The sequence below is a fragment of the Sceloporus occidentalis genome, unplaced genomic scaffold (assembly GCF_023333645.1).
Source record: "Sceloporus occidentalis isolate IW3139 unplaced genomic scaffold, rSceOcc1.0.p SCAF_99, whole genome shotgun sequence".
NCBI lineage: Eukaryota > Metazoa > Chordata > Lepidosauria > Squamata > Phrynosomatidae > Sceloporus > Sceloporus occidentalis.
In genome coordinates this window covers 1,045,659-1,071,376 of record NW_028317079.1, presented here as the reverse complement: position 1 = coordinate 1,071,376, position 25,718 = coordinate 1,045,659, and the positions used below count along the sequence as shown (strand labels likewise).

At 38.7% G+C, this 25,718-nt stretch overlaps 1 protein-coding gene across 1 annotated transcript in view; it reads left to right on the top strand.

Moving 5' to 3' along the window:
- The window catches only part of LOC149284097 (glutamate receptor ionotropic, delta-2-like), a 425,155-nt gene that overhangs the window by 312,850 nt on the left and 86,587 nt on the right, over positions 1-25,718 (top strand). Inside the window, exons 10-11 of the mRNA XM_089497148.1 lie at positions 3,881-4,078; positions 21,591-21,903. Coding sequence (XP_089353274.1) covers positions 3,881-4,078; positions 21,591-21,903 — 511 coding nt within the window. The remainder of the gene's footprint in view (positions 1-3,880; positions 4,079-21,590; positions 21,904-25,718) is intronic.

The window sequence follows — 25,718 nt, the reverse complement described above, 5'->3', positions numbered from 1 at the left end:
TGTAGACCTAATATGGGCCGAGTAAGCATGCAGTAATGAGTTAGTTGATGTAGCTTTTCGAAACACATCTGTCTCAAGAGTGCCATCATGTTGTCTTTCTATTTTGAGATCCAAAAAATCTACCTGTTGGTGACTGTAGATGTAGGTTAATTTTACATTGATGTCATTTGTATTGAGGATCGTCATAAAGGATTCCAAATCAGATACTGATCCCTGCCAAATAAATAAAATGTCGTCAATATATCTCAGCCAACACTGTACATGGTTCACATACCGTGCTCCGCCACACTGAAAAATACTTCTCTCCCAAAACCCAAGGAAGAGATTTGCGTATGACGGGGCACAAGCTGCACCCATAGCAGTGCCTCTTTTTTGGAGGTAAAATCCGTCTTTAAAAGTAAAGAAATTATGACTTAAAACAAATTTTAGTAATTGTAATATTAGTTGATTAAGATCTGTATCTAGATTACTGCTTTCCAAATCTGATTAGTTTCCTAGAAACCTCTGTTGTCTATATTATGAAATATTCTACATGTTTTTATTAATATTTTTTTGTACAATAAAATAATATATTTTAATACAAGGGCTTGTGCAGAACTCTTTTCATACAAGGTATACATGATGTATATCATGTAGCTGTAAAAATTATAATAGTTGTATACTGTAAAATTTCTGGTAAGAAACAGATGAACTCTTAAGGTTTTGTATGTTCATTACTGCAAATAAAAAAGGGATACCTCTTAATAACTAACTAGGACAAGTGTTCCTCGTTTGACAAGCCTTTTGATGAATAAAAGAAGAAAATCATATATTTGAGACCTTGGATTTGTTTTATCACATTTTACTAGCAATCAGCTTGTCTCTGTTGGGATTCAAATATCTCTTGTGCCCTACAGTTTGGAAAAACAGCCTTTCATCAGTTTTCATCATCACGTAAAGTAAGATGTGATTATACTTTATTCAGTAATAGAATATTTTCTTACCAGATAGTTTGGGAAAAAGAAATCCATATGAGCCTACTGGCACGTGTAAACAAATTGGTTGGTTTTTTTACACCCAAACCTTTCTAAGAAGTGTGATATTGCTACCACACATATTATATGCTAGGTGTATCATATAAATCAACTCAAATGTTATTGACATTTATCTAGATGGGGAGAATACTGAGAGTGTTCCATGCTGGTCATCCACAATATAGATAAGGTTCAATGATATGCCAGAAAGGATATTGAAGGTTTGAGGATAAAGAGCAAAACATTGATTGATCTCTCTTGGATGTTAAGCAAATAACCCTCAGCTGACTCATATTACTTCCTCTAAATGTTTAATTAGATAGACGATGTACTATTATGAAGCCTTGGAGTTTTCATGAAAAAAGATTATCAGTGCCTGCAGTGTGAGGGCACGTCAACCTCAGCCATGTCTGGCCAGTTGAGTTTACTCTTCGTTTTTTTGGTAAATAGAGGCAAAAGGGTTAAATTCACCAGAATAGATGGGACTGTAGCTTTAACTGTTTTACATTTACTATACTATGTATATTGTGTTTATAATGTGGCATTTTAGTATCACAAATCTTTGCTTCCATATCAAAACAATTTTTACATATATTCGGGAAATTCCCCAAATGACACTTACATTCTAATAATAAATCAATTATATACAATACATCTTTTATTGGAAAGAAAAAGGGTTTAGATCATTTAGGAATTAAGAACATATGGGCAAACATTTTTAACATGGTTAGATGTGGTATTGTATAATACATTTAATGTGTCAAACTGAAAGGCTTTCTCATATTTAACTCTAAAATATTATTTTATTTTTATTCTAATAACTATAATATGAATTGAATCTACTGTATATTTCTTCCTACTTAATATTTCACAACAAAATGTTAACTTATTCATTTTATCTCTGCTTGACCAGACTCTCATCCCAATTAGTGGGAACTAAATAAAGTCTCTAACTTGTTGTGACTGGTGAGATAATGGTGCTATATTGGTGTGACATGTTTTAAAAATCTCATAATTTGAAATATGGTACAGAAATGTAATTATAAAAGCAATGTTTGAAGAGAGAGGGTAGGGTAGAAAAAGAGACTGGGAGAAAATTCCATGTAGAGGAAGCATATGTGAAAAGTTTTGCATGTGTCTGTATCATTCTGTGTAATTTATGTTAAATCTCTCTATTTATATTCTTACAGTAGTTTCATCATGGTTTCTCCCTCTAAATGTTTATGTGTACAATTTTCTACTTAGACATTTTATACTTCAAAAACATATCATTTACTTTTTTATGGACATTCAAAAATACAAATCTTCAAGCAACATTACTGTACTTTACTTAGTATTTCCTTTTTATTATGTTCCAGCATTTAGTATAGGGATAATGTGGACAAATCAGTTATATTTTTAAAGAAGAGGTTTGATATATTTGATGACAGGCTGAGATGAAAAGAAACTCATCAAAGTATGCTATACAATTTGTTGAAATGTAATGATACAGGATACACAGAGAAAGGGTAAGAAAAGGGTGACTAGCAATGTGGGGTTGCTGAAATGTTTTACTTCAGTAATATTATTTGACAAACTGCTTAAATGGGAAACAAGAAGGTCTTAAAAGGAAGATGATTTTCTAAAAGGTACCTAGCCATTCGAAGTTGGACCATTACTAAAGGCCGCAGAAGTTTAGGTTCCAGGTTGATCACTTATGTTTCTTGCATTGAGAAATAACAGCGCCATAACAACGAGATTTGATATGGGGCCGAGTGGATCTGCCACTTTTCTCAAATTTTATATTTTATAATTATATAAACAAAATAAATAGGAAACATTGTTTACATACTAAATAAATCAATATATATGCACCATTAAGACATATATTTTTTCCAATTGATCTTTAAATTAAATATCTTTAAAACATTAACTATGACAAACAAAAAAAGCACATACTATAGGTAGTTTTAAAAATATGAATTTTGCTATGGGAATAGCTGAGAAAGGGAGAGCTCCACTTTAAGTGAAAAATGCAGTTTAAGTGGAAAGAATCAAGTATATTTGCAAGTTCAGACATAAAATCGAGGAAGCCAAGTGGGCAACTGTATGCCTTTTTTTACTATATCCTTAAGAAACAAGAGGTTCTATGTCTATATCTGCATCAATGGCAAACAACTTGATTGAGTTTATTCAAAGACAAAACATACGCATCATATATAAAGCACAAAACACATACATTGACAGCTTACCCAAGTATATACAGGCATAACATGTATACATCATACTGTATAACAGTGATAAAAATAGTTCACATTAGACATCAAAACACTGATACATCTGTAAGTACTGTACTCGCAGCAGAGCACCAACAATCAATCATACACTGATGTGAAACATAGTACAAAGAAGTAACAGTAATCATAACAACAGAAAAACAGCAATAGGTGATATTGTGGCAAGAATGAAACCTGGGAATGGAAGGCCAACAATTGGCAATTTAGGCTTTGCTACTACCACTGGTTTCTGTCATTTACAGACTTCTAACAAGTCGACAGATCATTGTTTAAAGTGACAATTTGTTTATTGGGTAATCCTTGGTTATGGTATTTTTTATTAAATAAACATAAAATAACAGAAAAAATATACAGAATTTGCATCCCACATATATGTTCTTGCTTTTGTATTTTGTAAGAACCTTTGCACTTTTTTTCAGTAGGTCACAAACAAATTCGTGAAGTTCTACAGTTTGGAATGTAGAAAATTCTACAGCTTGTGACTCAATAATTGATCATGGTTCAGAAAAAAATAATATTGATTAACATTGTAATAATTTAGGATGCTTTGTGTGTTTCCAAACAATGATTTTGTGTTTGTATGTTTCACAGGAAGAACCATTTGTGATGGTCTTAGAAAATGTATTGGGGAAGCCAAAGCGATACCAAGGATTCTCTATAGATGTCCTTGATGCCCTATCAAGCTACTTGGGTTTTAAATATGAAATATATATCGCTCCAGATCATAAATATGGTAGTCCTCAAGAAGATGGTACTTGGAATGGGTTAATAGGTGAACTTTTATTCAAGGTGAGTTAATAAATGAAAATAAGTAATTATGATAATGGGAAAGCAGTAAAATATTAATTTACTGCTATTTTACTTCAAGTACATCTACTCACGTTATAGAAGTTTCAGCTGCAATAAAATTATTTATGATCTTAATTTTATATACGTGTAGGAAAGCTTGTTACAGATGTCTCTTACAAATGCTCGCAACCACAAACGTGAAATTTATGTTAGAGCAATTTTCAGATTTGGTTCATGACACATTTCAGACATTCCACAAATTAAAAAGGAAAAGAGAGGCAAAATAAATCCTTACCAGCAGCATCTAATATTTATTAACTTGAGGTTACAGGAAATCGAGTAGATGGCCCAAGGTCACTGTTTCATTTCTAAGCAAAAGGTAGAAGTGATTAAAGAATGCAACATTGTGAACAGTGTTGACAAATGGGATCAAAAAATAGGAAGGTCATATAAATACACATTTTGTGAATTAACACTGTCCTTGAAAGCGCATAAATCAATAATAACCAAGGCATGTTATATGAGTTTTGCATTGATTCTTTTAATGTGAGATATATGATTGCCTACATCTTTTACAATAGTTCCACCAAAATTGTATTCCAGAGAACTTTAAAATACTTTTTTCGAATATGATAAATAAGGGAACATTTTATTTCTTTAAGTATTGTTAATGTAGTGATCAAGCTATTACAGGATTTGGCTATTATGTTTTACAGCCTGATCAGAAATCACAAATGTTCTAATAGGGCAAGGATCAACTTCTGCTTACCAGACTGCAATTGTAATTAACGATAGTTCAGAAAAGCTTTACTTAGCTGTAGTTTTTGGGGTTGCATATTACTTCTCTGTGTATTTTTTTATTTTTTATTTAAAACAGCATTTAATTTGTACATTATATTACATTACATTTATTTATGTAGCTCCAGCAGATTCCATAGATCTGCTACAATAGGAATCAGTGCAATTTAAAATTGACAATGACAACGCACATTAATACCAATGGGTACAGAAACAGAAGAGGGCACATTTCTTGTGTGCTTGCAGTCTGTAGTTATTTGTCCAGGTTTGCTCTATAGTACATTTTCATAACCATTATGTGACGCACACTCAGCATATATCATATATATCCCAAGGAAATTAAAAATAATGGTAATATAACTCAAAATTTCCAAAGCACTCAAAACATTCTCCATTTCCTTATCTGCATGTCTTAACCCAGAGTGCACTAAAATGCTTCACTTTTATGAATTCAGAGCAGGAGTATTTTTAGACATGCCCCTATTAGTGACAGTATATTTTCTATATCTTGCTAAATCTGTGTGTCTTTATTATACTACAACACCTGTCAAGGGGCAACTCAAAATTCCTTATTAACTGTATTTCCTTTCATTTTGGTGCATATTTGATATATCTCTAATCAGCTTGGAACAAATACATGTTGCTGTGTTGAAGAATTGCAAAATCCCTTTTACAACATTTTTAAAGTTATATTAGTGTGATTAGATGGGTATTGGGGGATCCCTAATAAAATTATGCCTAAAAATGCCACAGATTGCTGTTATTTAGTTATTTTTTATCTGGAGTTATTGTTCTATGGAAGGTCAAATTACTAATTTGTCACATGACAATACACAAGAACCAGCTCTGTAGAACAGATTGTTTATCTTCTTACTAAAGATGTGTTATAAAAAGAATATATATATATATATATATATATATATATACATACACACACACACTCACATACATATATATACCGTATTTTTCGCTCTATAAGACGCACCTGCTGATAAGACGCACCTAGATTTTAGAGGAGAAAAAAAAGGAAAAAATATTTTGAGCTAAAAAATGGGCTATAAAAAAAGGACATCATCCTCCCGTCATGCCTGCACAGAAAAAAGCTGGTCAGACATGATGGGAAGTGTAGTTGGACTACAAGCGCCGTACTGCGCATGCGCCGGCGCCATACGTGACACGGCGCTTGCGTCAAATCCCCCCGTCCTCTCCATCCAGTCCGCCCTTAGCCGTCGCAACGGACCAGAGAAGAGGAGAGGCGGCGACAGAGGCGGCGGTCTCCAGATGAAGACCTCCCCTGGACGGCGAAGCGAGACAGAGACTGTCCGGGACACTTTTGGTGAGTACCGTATTGGCTCGGATATAGGCCGCCCCCGTATATAGGCCGCACCCTAAAAGTTTGGTGCTTTTTTAAAGAAAAAGTTTTTTTCTTTAAAAAAGCACCAAAAAACATACTGCCACTCTGCCCCCCCCGCCCCCCGAGATATGCTGCCACTGTCCTCCCTCCCCGAGATACGCTGCCACTGTCCTCCCTCCCCGAGATACGCTGCCACTGTCCTCCCTCCCCGAGATATGCTACCACTGTCCACCCTCCCCGAGATACGCTGCCACTGTCCCCCTCTGCCCCCCCCCTCCCCAACTTACCGGAGCAGACTCCCGGGTGTCTTGCGGGGCCGGCGGGGGACATCTACGCAATACAACTTCCGGTGCGGCACATCCGGCACCGGAAGTTGTATTGCGTAGACGTCCCCCGCCGACCCCGCAAGACACCCGGGAGTCTGCTCCGGTAAGTCCGCGGGGGGTGCAGAGGTAAAACGCATCCGCACGATGCGCTTAGACAACCTCCCGTGCCGGCACCCCCCCCCCGTGGGAAGTGCTGGCAGGGGAGGCTGTCTGAGCGTATCGGGGAGTAGGATGCAGGTCCCCTGCACCGCTGCGGGGGATCTGTATCCTAACCCCGCTGCCTGCCCGGCGCCCGGGACTGCATGTCCAGGGCGTCGGGCGCTAGACCCCGAATATAGGCCGCACCCCCACTTTAAAGTCTTAAAGTGGGGGAAAAAAGTGCGGCCTATATTCGAGCCAATACGGTATATCGTTGCCCCCCCCCCTCCCTGCCTGCATCTTCGCTCCATAAGACGCGGCTGATCCTACTTTGGGAGGAAAAAAACTGCGTCTTATGGAGCGAAAAATACGGTATATATATATATAAAACGATGCTGAAAATCAGACCTGCTAGATTGTTCTGCGTCTACCTTAACAGAAGCAGACAGTCTTGGATTGAACTGTCAGACTTGCAAGTCATTGTCCAACCCCATGGCCAATGCCTACAAACTAAAATCATACCAAAATTGCCTGAAGTTGACAGAATAGTCTATACTTAGTAGCAGAAGTTTATCAAGTGAAGAAATTAGATAGGTAGCATTAAATCTCGCAGGCTAGATCATCCCTCACGAAGGTAGAAACACAGCATTCACTCCATGCCCTACTCTTAAGATAGCCCCTTGCTTCCACCTGTGTACATATGTGAATTCCTCGAGAAAAGTGTTTTTCAGTGGTAAATTGCAAAACTAGTCAATACAACAAAATATGAAAAGACATGAAAAAAACACAAAAAACACTGCAGCCATTTTACTAGCAGTTCTTAAACTAAGTATGGCATAATCAGCAGGCTCCAAATTTAACAATTTGCCATATAATTCTTTTTTATCCTGGCCATATTTGACATTGGCTAATTATTAATTTATAAATATTTGTTATTTAAATTCTTTAGTAAAATCACTCAGAATGGAGAATTCATTTGTATTTTGTTCTTTCTAGATTCTTGTTATTTCTGTATTTTATAATGTAATATTATCTTGGCCAATTTTCTGATGTTATACTTTGTTCTCCCATGATCAAGGCATATGCTTTATTTTCAAACATCTGTTGCCTTTGATGAAATTTCTTTGGAACTTCAAGCATAATGTATATTATCATGCGTTTCTTTAGTGGTTTTATGTACTCCTGGCTTTAAAATTGCATTATGGTGTTAATTTTTGGAATAAAGCAATATGGGATGTCAGGACAAGTGAGTATTACAATTGTAGTAACAAAATTACATTATATTATATATACAACACTGTGTAAAAGGCAGGTGTGAAAAAATGCCTACAGTAAGAATGCTTTCACAAATAGACAAATCTAACTCAAATCAGGGTATTGCAAGAGGATAAAAACTGGCCAGGGATGCCACCCTGCGCTTTCCTGCAGGGCTGCGGTCAAAGGGATGTCCTGAAGTAGTCACATAATGCATGTTATGTGACCCCGCTGGGCACCTCACGGCATCTGCCTCACCACTCCCCCGCAGGAAAGCATTGGGTGCCAGATTCACGATGGCCAAAGCTAACCAGGTCTCCATGATGTGAGAGGGAGGGGCAGTAGTGTATGCGAGTGTGTGTGTGTGTGTATACTGTAGTATCAGAGTCAGTGTGTATGTTTAGTCAGTGTATGCTTACTATAGTGTGTACTCAGGAACATGTATGTGAGCATATAGTGTAAGATTGTGTGCTGTTAGCATGTGTGTACATCAGTGTAGAATGTTTGCGTGTGTATGTTACTGTAAGGTGTTAGCATGTGTCTATTACTGCATTGTGAGTAATGGGTGCATGCTAGACCTGTGCATTCGTATTCGGGCGAACATGAAAACGAACTTGAAGGGTTCATTAGCATGAATATGGTTTAATATGAAGCACTGAAATCGTTTAAGCTTTGGCAGGTACACTAAAACCCAAAAAGAATAAGAGTTATAACATTGAGGTTAGAGCATTTGAGGTGCAAAATATCCATTGCAATGAAGGGGTTAACTGTGATACTGCACAAATTGGTGCAGTGCTGAAAAAGTGGCATTTCCCCAATAAACATCCTTTAAATGCAGACCAGGGGATAATATATGAACATTAAAACATGATTGGGGTAGAAAAAAACTGGTTCCTAGATTTTTTGGCTGGCTTCTAGATGGAAATCATATTTGTTGACCCATGTCATAAACAATGGTAGAATCTCTTACAAATATTTTAGATTAAGGAGAAGCAACTTAGATTATATAGTAAGATCCATCTTTATTTGAGACCACTGTAGAAAACTTTCAGTTTTAACAGTATAGTTTAATGCGGAATCACCTTGTCTGTAGTCACAAAAAAATATTAGCACAAATTATCTATGTATTTAAACATTAGGGCCATGTACAATTTTCTCTGGCATTGTATTGTCACATTCATTATTATGAAAGAAAATAGCTTTTTCCTTTTTACTGAATATTTTGTCATTCCACTAAAGCTAATTGTCTGTTCATAACTACAGACAAAACATTTATACTGTTGTTTTCAAAAGAAAACACAATTTGAATACATTTTCATGAGGTCAGACAAAATATAGGACTTTATCATAGGTCTGTGAAAAATATAAATTACTGTAATTTATGTTCTGTTTAAAAGTTAAAAAAAATATAGTCATTTTTCTTGTCCGGCGAAATAATTATCAATATTTGTGATGCTCCAACTATGATACAGTTGAAAAAGTGCAGAAACTTTCTGTTACCATGTCTGCCATATTGTCACAGACTAGTATGGTTGTGGAATATTATGAATAATTCATTCCACCAAGGGAAGCAGTGATTATGATAAATTGTAAATAAGCGTGTGTGTTTAATCAGATGGCAATGTTTTATTAACGCGCAGTAATGTTGATATTATCATTATGTAGGAAGGATATATTCATGAATGTAATAAGTAGCAATCAAGGAAATGGAGTTTTTTTTTTCCAGAAGCTTTGGATTAACAATGTTAAAACCTTAAAAACAAACACGTTTTCAAGTTTATGACATACATTTGAAACTTTGAAATATTGTTATAAATGAAAATTGTTGAGCCTTTAAAGTGTTTACATTGACAACATTAATTAATCACAATTCTAGTTTATGCTTAAGGAGAATTTTTTTTTTACAAAGCAATTTAGTCTAATGTAAATGGAACCTCACATTCTTCTGCCAAATCTGCCAAGTGTCCCCTTTTTGAAAGGACGGTCCATCTTTCCTCCCCTGATCACCATGTTTTCTAGGAGCCGGGGATGAGTGTGCCACATGGTCTTACAGCCCTAAAAGTCACAAAAATGTGTATAAAAACAGAAGAAAATATATTTTACATTAACTTATCTAAAAAATATTATTCTTGATGCCTTACTCAATTACATAAAAAGCAACATCATACAAAGTCTTGAAGAAAAAGCTCTATCCAGTTCCAAAACGTTTTTTGGCTAATATGTATTTCCGTTGAGTTTAGACATATAACACAGAATGACCATCTTTTTGCCGTTGGTATAGAACATTATTCCTAGAAATAAAATGAACTGCTTGACCTTGACCCAGTTAATGTCAGGTTTAACACATGAACATTATTAGGTGAATGCCTGATAGCAAATAGGGAAGAACCTGGTAAGAGAAGATTAGATCAGCATGTTCTTCAGAGCAACATATTAAAAGCAAAGGTGGCAAATGTATTTGCATTTCATGGCCCTATCCAGTAGCTAAAAAGAGCATATGCGGTGGAATAACATTAATAACAAAATGTGGTTAAAAAAGAGCAAATTGTTGACAGTAGCTAAATGGGTTAGCTAAAACAGCTCTGTGCCTTCCATGGGAAAAGGGTTAACATGTAACGTTTTGGTTTATCACATTTTATCAGAACCTGCAGATATCACTTTAAAAGCATACATACATTTGTAGGGATTTTGGTAAAAAAAACATTATTTTGAATAAAGAGGGAACAAAGTTCTTGTATTTTTACAAGTATTTGGTAAAATCTCTTAAATCGTTAAAACTACATGTGCTAGCTGAAAATAGCAGGGATCGGAGCTATTTTTTCTTGACAGGGTGTGATTAGAATCTGTTTCCTATTTAATTCCCTTATTCTTTAATTTAAGAGAACAAAGGTTTCTTTGACTATAAATGGAAAGAAGTATCATTTCACATATTCAGTTCCGTTAATTTGGAATAAACACTCTCAGTCTGTTACAGGGCTATTTATAAGACCAACAGGGGGTGGGCAAGAGTGATTTGCATTAAAATGAATATGAGGCAAGCATAGTGGCACCACTAGGACATTAAATACCAATTACCCACTGAAGCAAAAAGGGAATAATAGCTGTCAAACTTTTACAAATATTCCCACCCTATCAATGTAATGAAAAATATCTAGATTGTCTTTCAAGATGACAAAACAATCTTTATTTATTGATCAGCTTTATTTTTCATACTTATGCACTTATAATATATTCATGAAAAAACTTTCCATCTGTGTTTATACAAGTATTTTGCACCAAATTGCCTAACTCTTTTCAGAAGCTATACACAGTAGGATGCAGTGCAATTATTTCTCATGAAGGGGAAGCTGAGCCAGTTATGAAAGAAATAACTGCTCTGCCCCCCACTCTTTACAGCTTCTTCACTGCTCAATACTCTTCTCTCTGAATGTCACACTGCACACCACCTCCCTGGCTCATACACGTGACACTATATGCAAACACCCTCAGTTTAGCACCATATGGTAACACACATTCTAACACCTGACACTCAAACAATACACTAAGGCACTGTTGGTGCACACTCTTCCCGATCTAATTTTGTATACTGACACTCTCACACAAACACTCACTCTAACACCGTACACTGACACCCAACAGTTTAACACTATACAATGAATACCCCATACACCCTTACTGTAACATCATACACTGACACACTACACTGTACACTAATGGTCACTAACTCCATACCCTTATGCCCGACACAGTTTAACACTGTAAACTGACAGGCCCCAGACACATGCTCATTATAGATACACATGCACACTCACACTTGCACTTACAAATAAACATACTAGCTCATACCTGCCCTTGCAGCCCTATCTTGCTTAGTATCTACTCCATGTCCTTTTCCTTCTTCAATCCTATGGAGTGCAGGGTCTGTTTCTTCAAACCTCTGCCTCAGTGCTGAGCATCATGATATGATGCCATATCCTGAAGATCTGCATCAATCGCTAGCACACACTGTTAGGAAGAGCGGAAACAGAGGTCTTAAGGAACAGACCTTGTGCTCTCTTCACTTTGAGCTGGTTAGAGGGAGATATGTGACCTCTCCAACCAGCCCTGCACCTGACATTTACAACTGACGATTTCCTGGGATATGTCCCAGTAAAATTAAAAGTACTAGGACAAGCTCCCAAATCCCAGGGCAAATGAGACAGTTGGCAACTATTCTATGGCTTCAAGGAGTTAGTAAATTAATGTGCCCTGTAATGCTAGTTCTTAGGTTCTTAAAGGCAAATATTTTTATTAAGTCAGACAAAAAAATGTCACACTTGCTTTTTCTTATATATATATATATACAATAGCAATATTAAACATATAAATATAAAAACCTCCATAATTTACCGGTATTTTGCTTTGGGTACCACAATTTAGTTGTTATGATTTTTTGACCTACAGTTAATAGTTTGCCAAATAATGAAACCAGTTTGGCAAATCTTGAAATCAGGCTCTACTAATCAATTAATTAGTTACAATACTTTAAAAAAAAAACAAAAAAAAAAACAATTACCAGACAATGTTTTGCTTTATAACAAGAAAGTTGTCAGGTGTATATACGGTATTCATGTTGTGATATTTGGTTTAACATATGATTTTAGAGTTTTACAAAGCATCTGTGGAAAGTATGAAAGGTTCTATCTTGTAAGCGGTAGACCCTGAACAATACCACAGCCTTTGGAATGTTTAAAGTGCATTTACACAGGCTCATTGAATCTACTTAAGAACTGCTGCCTTGGCACTTTTGTCAAAATGATGAATACTTTTAAGTCAGAATAAAAATGAGTGGTTGGATGGAAAGTGGTAACATTCTTATGAATCTTTATAGAAAATGCATGCACTGCAAAGAAGGGCAATTCAAAAAAAAAAATGCATCTTCACAAACTCACTTCTAATTAAAGAACTTAACTTTATCATGATCAAACATCAGCATCCTCTGGTACATTTCCAAGGCTGCATATTCAAGAGACTTTATAATTGTATTTTTTTAACAGAACATCTATTAGACTTCTTCTTAATTAATTACTTTTTTATTATTAAAAAAAAAATAGCCTTCAAAATGTAAAATATGCCTGGATAAGTAAAGTTAATATAGGCTTTGAAAAACTTGTTTCTAAATTTTGATTAGAGAATGCAGTGCATCAATCCTTAAACAGTTATTAAGAACATGTTTCCACACTACTAATGATAATAAGTTTTATTTTGAGATTGGAAGCCTTTTCATAATGTAGGCACAAAGTTCAGAAATGTTCTTCTTGCTTGATATTTGTGGAAAAATGATACACAACTAAATAATTTCTCTTAGTTAAATCCTTTCTGTCTTTTTATTACTTTTTCCCCTTGTGTGGAAGAATACAGGATGAACGCTATCCCATATTTTGTTCTCCTAATAATACACGGCCACACTACTATCTGAGAACACCGGTTTTAGCTGGAACTAGGTACAAGTTCATTTCGGAAGCATCAGCAAGTATCTGTTTCCCACCTTCTCCTCCCTTGCATTTGATAAATATGGGCAAACTGCTACTTTATGTAAAATGATTGGATTAGAATAGGGTGTTATTTCCGGTCTTTGTGATAAGCATATAAATACATCCATAATGCGCTGTAATAAGCAGAGATCTTATTATACATACACTCCTGTCTGTGTGACTGATCTCCGCAAACTCCAGAAGAAGGAAAACTCGTCCTCGAGAAAACACCGAAGACAGAAAAAACATCAGAAATCTCAACCTGGAAAACAGAAAGAGACATAGAATATGGAATCGGTTAATCCCAAGAGACCGACACTGAGGGAAATACAGGAAAAAAACACTTCAGACAGGAATAATAACCACAGAAAAAGATTATAAAACACAACATGAGGGCAAACCTAATAGAAGAACAGAACCTCAAACCTGGTCACAGCGGATCCAGCGAAATCCCTGGAAACAACGGAATACATAAAATAACCCAGGGGAGGGAAAAAATTATTTAAAAGGTGAGTAAGAAAGAAATTTTTTTTTATTGTTTTTAATTGGTGGGACAATATTCGCCTCCGTGTCTTTCATAAAATCATGACTTTACGTCATGTTTTAGTAAAATCTGATAATTTTTATTTCAAGACACGGAGGCTCATATTGTGCAAGTTCAAAGCTGAGAGACCACAGAAGAAAAAACATGTTCAATCGGCTTAAAATAGAACTCGCGAAAAGTGGACTCCCTGGACCAATCCGCTGAGCGGAGAATATCTTCCAAACGACCACCGAGGACCATAGACTTGGATGCCACCGCGCTTCTAGTGGAATAAGCCCAGAACCTAGAAACGTCGAGACCAGCGAGGCCCATAACCCATTTGACCCAACGGGACAGCGTAGCCGAAGAAATAGGGAGATGAGAATGCCTGGAGGATAAGAAGAGTTCGGGAGCATTCATATTACGGAATCGAGCTTCATATTCCTTGAGACAAATAACCGGGCATAATGCCGGCTGAGCCTGGAAAGCAGGGTAGACGACGACTTAAGTCTTAGTGCGTCGAGATATGTCAAATCGGACGCCCTCCGGAACGCAAGATCTGGCGTTCCAATCCAGAGCACGGACGTCAGAAACCCGCTTACAGGAAATAAGGCAAAATAACATGACCAGTTTTGCCGATAACTGGCGCAAAGAGAGATTGCAGTTAGGAGGCCACGAGAGGAACAGATTGAGCACCACATCGACATCCCAAGTGTAAGAATATCTCGGTGTAGGAGGTCTCGAGAGACGGATTCCATTAAGCAGGCGACAAATCAGCGGGTGCTTACCTATCGGTACGCCACTAAATCCCAAATGTGCAGCGGAGATGGCAGAATGGTAGAGATTGATAGTCCTGTAAGCTCTTCCCATATCAAAAAGGGAAGAGAGAAAAAGAATGACTGAATTCACAGGGGCTGAAAAGGGATCCAAATGCCGCTCCAAGCACCAAGAAGCCCAAGTTTGCCAGGCTGCACTGTAAGATCTGTGAGTGCCTGGTGCCCAAGCTCCTGCCAAGAGTCGCCGAGCTAAGTCCGAAATGCCAGAGAGCTGCCAGGGATCCCGGAAACTAAACATGCCAGGAGTGAAAGGCTGCCGTCTTGAATCAGAGGGTGAGTGTAGCCGAAAGGGTCCAGAAGCAGTGGAGAGTGAGAGTGGAGCAACCGAGGGACCTCCACAATCAGATCCAGAAGGCTGGGGAACCACGGCTGGGATGGCCAGAAGGGCACCACGAGCACCACTGTCGTCCGCTGCCGACGAATCTGAAGGAAATCATCGTGAAGGGTGGGAACGCATAATGACGACCTTCGGACCAATCTTGGAGGAAAGCGTCCACCGCGAGGGCGCCTGGATCCGGTCTCCAACTGTAAAAGATAGGGAGATGGGAATTGAGATGAGAGGCGAACAAGTCGATGTGGAGCGGACCCCAAAGCTCCATGATGGACGAAAAAACCGAAGCCGGCAGCGTCCAATCGCTGGCGTCCGACAGATAGCGAGAGTTCCAGTCCGCCACCGTATTGGAGAGACCAGGAATGTATTCCGCTTTGACCATAATGTTGCGGTCCAAACAAAACGACCAGAGTTCCTTGGCTAGATCTGCCAAGACTGCCGACTGGGTACCCCCCAAGCGGTTGATGTAACGAACCGCAGAGACATTGTCCATACGTAAACGGATGCAAGAATTGATGCACGTCTTGGAAAAACTCCTGATGGCGAACGACCCTGCGAGAAGCTCCAGGCAGTTGATGTGAAAACGCGCCTCCGCCTGCGACCAAGGTCCCCCTGTGGACGTCTCTTCGCATCTCGCGCCCCAACCATGCAAACTGGCATCCGACTCGATGGACAGCTCGGGTTGGAGACAGAAGATAGCCCTGCCATTCCACACGGTCATGTTGGCTAACCACCATCGTAGCTCGTCTAACGTCTGCGAATCGAGTTCGATGAGATCAGCGTAAGACGCACCCTGGCGAAGATGACTGATTTTGAGGCGTTGAAGAGCCCTGTAATGCAGCGGAGCCGGGAAAATCGCTTGGATGGAAGCAGCCAACAAGCCAATGATCCTGGCAAGATGACGAATGGAGATCGTACGCAAGCGGAGGACTCGGCGAATCTCCTTTTTGATGGAATGGAGCTTGAAAGATGGCAGGCTGAGGACACCCTTCGTGGAATCTATGATGAATCCCAGGAACTCCAACCGTCTCGTCGGGATGAGATGGGATTTCTCCTTGTTGATCAAAAAACCAAGGTTTTGAAGAAGGTCTAGCGTCCACTGGGTGTGAAGCCTCATTAAGCCCTTGTCTTGAGCCATGATGAGCATGTCATCCAAGTATATAATCAGACGGACCCCGCGGGAACGAAGAAGGGCAACAACCGGTTTGAGTAACTTGGTGAAACACCAAGGAGCCGAGGAAAGACCGAAAGGCAGACAAGTAAAGCGCCAGGTCACGTTGCGCCAACGGAAGTGGAGCAGATTTCTGGACTCCTCTGCCACCGGAACCGTAAGATAGGCATCCTCTAGGTCTATTTTGATCAACCAATCGTTCAGTAAAAGGAGGTCCCTGAGAAGATGGATGCCCTCAATCTTGAAGTGCCGGTAAGGCACATGAAAGTTGAGAAGGCGAAGGTTGATAACAGGGCGCTTCCCTTTTTGTGCACCAGGAAAATGTTGCTGATGAAACCCGGAGTGCGCGGAGGAACGCGTTCTATCGCCCATTTCACCATCAGATCGGATAGCTCCTAATCTACAAGGTTTACGTTCTGTAGAGAGAAAAGGAACGGTGGTGGAGGAGAGTTTAGAGGAGGCCGCCCAACAATTCGATGACATAACCCTGAACCGTCTGAAGAATCCAACTGTCTGAGGTTATGGACTGCCAGACCTGCAAAAAACGGGTGAGTCTGCCTCCAACAGGACATGGGAAAGAAGGGGGAACATAAAATAGGCTTACCTGTAGGTCTGCGCGTGAACTGTGATCCGCGTTGGCCTCTAGCTCTCCAGGGACGTCCGCGTTGGGGGAAGAAAGGAGATCTCGCAGCGTACGAGTCTTGGTATGCAGGGCATTGAGAGGAGTAGTACGAGAAAGAACCTCTGCCCGTGCGGGAGGAGCCTTGGGAAGAACGGCCGGACAGACGGCCCCGGAATCTGCCGGCCCTGGGAGAGACCCGTTGATGGAAGACTTTGCGCATGAAAGTCTGCGCCTTGTCAAGAGCAGTAAATGCTCCTACATAGCGGCCTAAGTCTTTAATAAAAGAATCTCCAAAAAGAAGTCCCTGGGCTTCACTTCCCATTTCCGTTAAGGCAAGATTGGCCAATTTGGGCTCTATCTTAAACAGAATAGCCTTGTGGCGTTCTATGGAGAGGGACGTGTTGGTGTTCCCTGCTATGCAGATGGCTCTCTGCATCCACCCTCGGAGAACCATAGTATCTGGTGGAGAGCCAGATTCCACCCAATCCTCTATTAACTGAAACATCTTGGTCAAGGGACCAAAGATGTCCAGATGTTTGTCTTGGGTAGCCCGTAAAGCGGATTCCAGCCCTTTGCGGGGATTCCATCCCGATTTGGAGAGGAATTGAATCACCTTAGAATCCACAGTCAGTGTTTCGCACACCTTACCCGGGACAATGGGCCGGGACATTCTGCGCGCAGCTTACTGAGTGAGCTCTTGCTAAAGGGTTTATGTACCCTAGCTTGCAAATAACGTGCCACAGGGACAGAAGGCAGCCACTCGGCCGACCAGGGGTGGTGAAGCCCCTCGGGGTCAAAGAACGGCTCCCCAAATTGGTCCAGAACCAAAGGTTCTGAGGTCTTAGAAGGGGGAATAGCCTGAGAGCCCTCTGCGTGTGCCGAGGTCTCAGGTGGGTGAGCCAAATCGTCAGCGGATTGCTCTGATAAAGGGGAGTTCGAATCAGACAAATCCCAAGCCTCCTCTAGGGACCCCACTTTAGAATCAGATGCACTGGAAGATTGCGTCCTGGCAGATTTCCATTTCCTCGCCCGTTCTGCCCGGCGAGTAAGGGCTCGTTTGCTTTTCAATTTCACGCTTTCATGGATGGGAATGTCACCATCAATCTTGTTGGTTCTGGAGGCTGATAAGCGTGTATGGCGCGATTTACAAGTAGCTTTTTTACCCCCGGATGTCTTAGGGACAGAGACAGAAGGGTTTTCCTGAACAGGCATAGCAGAAGGGATAGACTTATTGAGGGCCTGGGCCAGAGACACTGATAAGGTAGATGTCATGGAACTCATGGCTGAGGCAATAGCCTGAGTGAAAGAATTATTTAATTCTTTAATAGGATCAACATGCTGAAAATGAGCCCTGTTATCCCCTCTAACTGAGGGTTCCTGGTCTGACAGCTCCATAAGGGGAGATTGAGGATCAGACATGGAGATTAAGGAATGTATGAATAGGGATTTGCCCCTAAAACACACACCAACAGAACTAAATGTCAAAAAGAAAAATGGCCAAAGACAGAAAGGCTAAGGTTCAAAAAACAACTGGGACATAAAAGGTTAAAGATGAAGGGAACTGGAGAACCAGAAAAAATGAATTAAGGTACTACTACTCCACTGAGAAGCACCTGTTATTCCCAAGGCTCTACTCCTCTCGCACAGCAGGGACAGAATGGTGTCCCGCAACGCGAGGGGGAGGAGCCGAGGAAGAGAAAGCCGGCGAACACCAACGTCGGCAGTTGACGAGGGGTGAAACGCGGCAAAATGATGAAGAGAGGAAGAGGACCTTAGCCGCGATCACGGCGTCTAAAAAGGCAAAGGAAGAGGTAAGTAGCGGCAAAAGCTGCAAGGAGAGAAACAAATAGAAACTCCCGCGATCTCAAACAACAAAACGCGGGAACGGGAGCCGGGTCAGGTGTGGTAAATAGGGACCGGAGCCGGGTCAGGGGTGGTAGAGAGGGATGAGAGCCGGGAAGGGATGGTAAAAAAGGACGATGAGCCGAATTAACGGGCAAAGCACGGGAACGCTACACGGGGAAAGCAAGTACAATAAAAATACACAGTAAATAACAAGCAGAAACCCCCCCGAAAGGGAGGAAACACACAGGACACGATATCGGAGCGAATGAAAATCACAATAAAATTACATAAATAGCACACTAAATATGTATAGAATATCAGTGGAATGGAAAATATACTTATCTGCTGTCTGGAGCAGCAAAGAAAGAGGAAGATTAGGGGCTGTGCTAGTCCTTTTATATTATTATTATGATTAATATGTGGGAGGGGCTTGCATTACTCCATGTTTATTGGTTTTTTGCTTTCATCAATGTTATTTTTCTTTGCTGCTGTTTGGAGTAAAGAAAGGGTTAATGCACAATATGAGCCTCCGTGTCTTGAAATAAAATCAGACATTAAAAAGTTACTACCTTAGTTTTGTGTCTTGTGGATACGTTCTGAGGATTTCATATGTCATTTATGTTTTTGTGGGGTATGTGGATCCCTTTTTTTAAATAATGAGAAAGAAAATCTTTGTGTGAAAAAAAGTTAAGAATCATCTATCACATTACAGATTGCATCACCTTTCCCATTTACAAGACATCAAGTTGCATTATATAATGACAATTTTGAATTTCCTGTTATGTTGGGTCAAGTTGTACTTTACACATGTTGGTGTTGATTCTCACCCTATGTTCAAAACCATATTCTGTAACACAAAAGAGTTGATATCAACATGGTGGACCCTCTCATGGTTGCACAAGTGGTCGCTTCTTGGACCACCCAAGAAAATCACGGCATAATTTCAAATACACTTGATTACCAAACATATGGTCTGTTGGTTATCGTGACACTTTTCATGTGTTCTTAACCACAATATCATCGGGCAGAGCGCATGTCCAGTGCTTTGCTGAAGATCTTTTTTTACTTATGAGGAGCTTAAAACTAGAATTTTTCTGTTAATTAATTTGTTTTATTTGATATACTTTAGTCAGTTTTGGGTTCATTTGATCTTATTTTGATTGACCAAATCTGCTGCCAACTCATCACAACTTTTCAGAAATAGCCAGGTTGCAATGCCTTCCATTGCAATTAAAACTTGAAATACTGTTTGCAGTAGATTTTGGTTTACCAAATACGTGACTTGTGTCGCCACACTCAGCAGCCTTGGTTTCAGCTAAATGTATTGTTTTGTTAAACATAGACCCAATGCACAGGAAGAGAAGGAGAGGCACATAATTCACTGAAGATTAAGTAAATTCATTATGAAAGCCATGTGAGTTTCTATCATGAGAAGGGATGAGTTGGCTTTGCATAATGTATTGTTAAATTTTTATTTGACCCCTAATTGTTTAGGGCTGAAAACATGATTCCTATATCCGTCGGATTATTTTAAGAATAATATTTGTTGCCTTAGAGCTCAGTATCTAGCATAAATATGGCTAATATAAAATAGCTATTATAATACCATAGATAGTCAAAAGAAGCATGAAATGAGGCTGAAAGGATAGTCATGCTCACCAACGTACCCCAAAATTAAAACAATCATTCTGGGTGGAGCCAGTGTTGTAATTTTCAAAAGCCCGTTTTTTTTACGAAAGGAATATATGTAAGTTTTAAAATATGTGAAATAGAAATATGCACTTGGAAATATGTAAATAGAATATATAGTGGGACTTACCGTAAAAGTGATGAAATTCCTGGAACTTTATAAAGAGTTATAAAGGATTTTGTTGCCAGACAATGCATTATGGAATAAGACAAGATGTCCCACAATATTACGGAATCTTGTCGTGCACTAAGCTCAGAGCAGAGCGTTTTAAAAGTTTAACTATTTAAGTAGTAGCATTTAACTGCAAAATCATTTTCAGTTTGTTTAGTTTAGAAAGAAATATATTTTTTAAAGTTTTACTTGTAGAACAAATGGGCAGAATTATGACCATGTAGTATCCGCAGAAATTTGGCAAGTATGTCTAATCTTATAATGACAGCAGCGAGAACATTAGACTTACAAATTACAACCACTTCCAGTGCTTGTATCCAGTAAAATCTTTGGCACCTTATCCATTTTTAAATCAATATCTCCTCTCATCCTTTTTTTATCTCACAGTGTAAATGTAATTTGCTTGTATTTCCTTGATGTTTTTTTTTTACTTGCCTTACATGAAAGAAACAAATTAACCTTAAATATATAAATTGAGATAACCAGTCATTCCACATGTTTATATGTACTTCCCAAATGATAATAATTTTGTTTGTTACGTTTTACGTCAAAACATCAGAAAACTGTGAGAGCAAAAAATCTATCATATAATGGATACTATAGATATACTAAATTAATCAAAACAAATCATAAACAATTAAATCCCAAAAAGACTGAGGATAAATAAAGAAGAAAACAAATAACCAACTCTCCAAACAAAAATAATATAAAAAATATGTAATACCAGAGACATCCAATAATACACAAAGATATGTAACCTGTGTCCAGTTTTCCATTTTTATGTACTAGTGGTCCACGCTTCAATCGTCCAGTATGCTGCATACATAAAATTATAAATTATATACCTTGTAAATTAGAAAACATATTCCATAACTGATAAATAATCCAATTTTGTTTTAGTGTCATCCCTAACATGTATTTTGTTTCTTGATTTTTCAAGAGAGCTGACATGGGGATTTCTGCCCTGACTATTACACCAGACCGTGAGAATGTAGTAGACTTTACCACTCGCTATATGGATTATTCAGTAGGCGTGCTGCTGAAGAAAGCTGAAAAAACTGTGGACATGTTTGCTTGTTTAGCACCCTTTGACCTGTCATTGTGGGCCTGCATTGCTGGAACTGTTCTACTTGTGGGACTTCTGGTTTACCTATTAAACTGGCTTAATCCGCCGCGTCTGCAAATGGGATCAATGACTTCAACAACACTCTACAACTCTATGTGGTTTGTTTACGGATCATTTGTCCAGCAAGGTAAGTAAAAAATTAAACTAATTTAATTGCATCAAACTAAGTGTTTACCATTTAAATATCGTAAAATCATATGCATTATATTCAGTTATTATTTTTGGATAGAGTCCTGTGAAATATACACCCTCTTTGAATTGTATGGTTTTACATATCAGGAGATAGTAACAATCATCTGTTCCTCAGCAGGTATAAAAATTAGGTTAATACAACCTTAGATGAACAACAACACATGACATATTACACCATGTCAAGATTTATTCAAGAAAAATAAAGTCAAAATGAAGAAGCTGTGTGTGAAAATGTAATAATAGATTTACTGGACTGCTTGGGATCATTGTCCTGTTGCATGACTCAATTTCGGCCAAGCTTTAACTGTCAGACAGATGGTCTTGCATTTAACTCTAAAATACTCTGGTTTACAGAGGAGTTCACGGTCGACTCAGTGACTGCAAGGTTCCTGGGTCATGTTGCTGCAAAACAAGCCCAAATCATCACCCCTTCGCCACCGTGCTTGACAGTTAATATGGCATTTTGTTGCTGGTATGTTGTGTTTGGTTTTCATCAAATGTGGCGCTGTGCATTACAGCCAAACATCTCTACTTTGGCTTAGTCTGTCTAAGGACATTTTGCCAGAAGTCTTGTGGTTTGTTCAGATACAACTTTGCAAACTTAAACCGTACTGTCATGTTCTTTTTAGAGAGGAGACGTTCTGGCAACCCTTCCAAACAAACCATACTTGTTCTGTCTTTTTCTAATTGTAATGTCATGAACTTTAACATTTAGCAAGCTAACTGAGGCCTGTAGAGTGTGCGACTTAACCCTTGGGTTTTTTTTGCAATTCCTCTGGGAATTATATGGTCTGACCTTGGGGTGAATTTGCTGGTATGTCCACTCCTGGGAAGATTGGCAACTGTCTTCCATTTTTTAATAATCTTTCTCACTGTAGAATGATAGACGTTAAATTGTTTGGAAATGGCCTTATAACCCTTCCCAGATTGATGGCCAGCAACAATTGCTTCTCTAAGATCGTTGCTGATGTCTTTCCTCTTTGGCATTGTGTTAACACACACCAGATGAGCAAACTGCTAAAACGTCTGCTTGTTTCGGTCACAGCAGCTGATGATTAGTTAATCAAGGGCATTTGATTAGCAACACCTGTCTGCTACTCAACATCTTAATTCCTATGGAAGCAGTTAGGGTGCACTTAGTTTTTCACACATGGCTTCTCCACATTAGCTTTATTTTTGTTGAATAAATCATGACACAATGTAATATGTCATGTGTTGTTGTTCATCTGAAGTTGTATTTACCTATTTTTTAGACCTGCTAGGAAACAGATTATTGTTATTATGTCCTGATATGTAAAACCATAGAATTAAAAAAGGGTGTATTTTTTTCCCCACAACTGTGTGTGTGTGTATATATATATATATATATATATATATACACACACACATATATGGACTAAAGTATTGGTACACCTGACCATTACACCAACAGAGACTTTGATAGCATTGTATTCTAAATACATAGACATAGACATAGACATGTAGTTGGCCCCCCTTTGCCGCTATAACAACTTCCACTTTTGTGGGAAGGCTTTTCACCAGACTTTGGAGTGTTTCTGTGGGAACTTTTGCTTATTCATCCAGTAGAACATTTGTGAGGTCAGGACATGTCAGGATGTTGGACAAGAAGGCCTGGCTCACAATCTCTATTCTGGTTCATCACAAAGGTGTTCAATGAGGTCCAAAGTGTCTTGGTATGCTGAAGGGGACATTTTCAGCATGCAGACATTTTGTATAAACAAATTCTAAGCAAATTCTTTACGGTTTTGAAGGCCACAATCATTGGCAAAAGTCCCTATATGCAGTTCCAGGAATATTTGGACAAAACGTGGTGGAGTCATGACTGATCTCACCACCACGGGCAAAATTGGCATTTACATAAAAGTTTTTTTTTTTTTAGTTCATCTGGATTAATGAATATAAGCATATCCCAGAAAGGCTGAATTTAATAGATTTATGTATTTTTGTGGATTTGTGTCTTTTTATGAATGGAACTGTCTGATCAGTAGGTCAGTCTACTGGATAGACTGAAAATCCACTTTGTGATTCTTAACTTCTAAATGCCATACAGTGCTTGCGAGGACAATAAATAAACTGCAAGATGTATAAATTGATTTTTAATTGTTTAAACCTTGCTGTTTCTGCCTTTAAGTATCTTAGGTGAAAAACCAATGATAATTTAATTGTTGCATCTTCTCTATTTTTCATCTGCGGTTACCATATGTGAGAATAGATTTTTTTTCTCCTGTATTCTGAAGTACAATACAAAAGAAGCAACAATTCAAAATGAAATTGGACAACTTCTTGGAGAACTACAGTGCACACAGTAGAGATCTAATCATAAATTCCCATTAGGCTACTAAATATCAGTGTGGCTTTAAAATACTTTTATTAGTGTTGTCATCTAATACTTCACATTCACTTTAACTGTAACACAAATTTTATTTGTTAAGCTGTTTACTAGCCAGTATGCATACAGGAGAGTTAAAATAATTGAGTTAAACAAAAGACATTTAATTAGATTTTCTTTCTTCTTAGTTAAATTGTAGGTATTTTTGTTACTCTGTAAAGTAACAATTTATTTTTGGTGTTAAAAGAAGCCACAGTAATTGAATATTAATATCAGTCATAATAGTTACCTTTTACAATATAACTAAGAACCTTTTTACTTTTTATGTTGTGTGCTGGTCTTTTAAGTGAATATAAACTGCCTACATGGTTTATTGGTACATTGACACTGTATCAAAAAATGCATTTTACAGTGATAACACCGGATAATTACAGAATGAAAGAGAGATGCAGTATTTTTTAGGCGCGAAAAGCACAATTCGAAAGACTGGGTGTCCAATTCTTATGAAAGGCAGCTGACATCCGATGAACCAATGCCGTCAGATTCTCCATGTTATTATTGCCCATAATCTGTGGCCTACCCAAAGGCAGATGGATCTATGTGTAGCCATGTTTCCACCAGGGCCTTCCTAGCTGCCAGGCTGAGTTTTGACATGTTTGTTTTAAGATTTAGTAAGATTTAGAAGAATTTCTGTAGTACAAAGATAGGGGATAAATTTCCCAAATTTTGAGTTATCCAGTCCGCATAGCTGATTCCAAAAGCCATGCCAAGGCATCCAAAAGGCCACCAGTGATGTATTTTGTTTTTTGTGATTCCCTAGGCCTGACTCACGAGCCCCATAATCTTAATTTGTCCCATCACTTCCTGCCCAGGCCATACATCTTCCACCCACTTCCACTATACTCTGCACCCCTTCCCTTTTTTATCCCACCTCTTTAGGCTTTACCATTTTCTCTTCCAGCCCCACCTCTTCCTCTTTGTAAATCAAGCATGGATATCGATTACCTACTTGTATATTTTGTTGTGCACCATTTAAAATGTTTCATCTGTTATTTGAAGAGATAATAATATTTAATTTAAATGAGGAAAATTGTAATTCAACCATTTTTCTCAAGATCCGACATTCATGTCAACTATACAAGAAGGATCACAGATGCTCAAATTGGTTGGATTAGCGTGTGGTCAGTCCATGATGTGACCATGGTGTGTGTTACGTCGGATCAGGCACCACAGGTGATGGACCCACGATGCGGAAGCGCCACACAGGCAGAAGAGGCACTGGTCGGGTGCCGCGAGCATGTAGCGGCGGATCGTTTCTCCGATCGCCGCTGATATGCTGCGGCAGCCCGATCAGGGCTGTCAGTGGCTGGGAGGCGTGCCTGCTCGATACGCACGCCCCT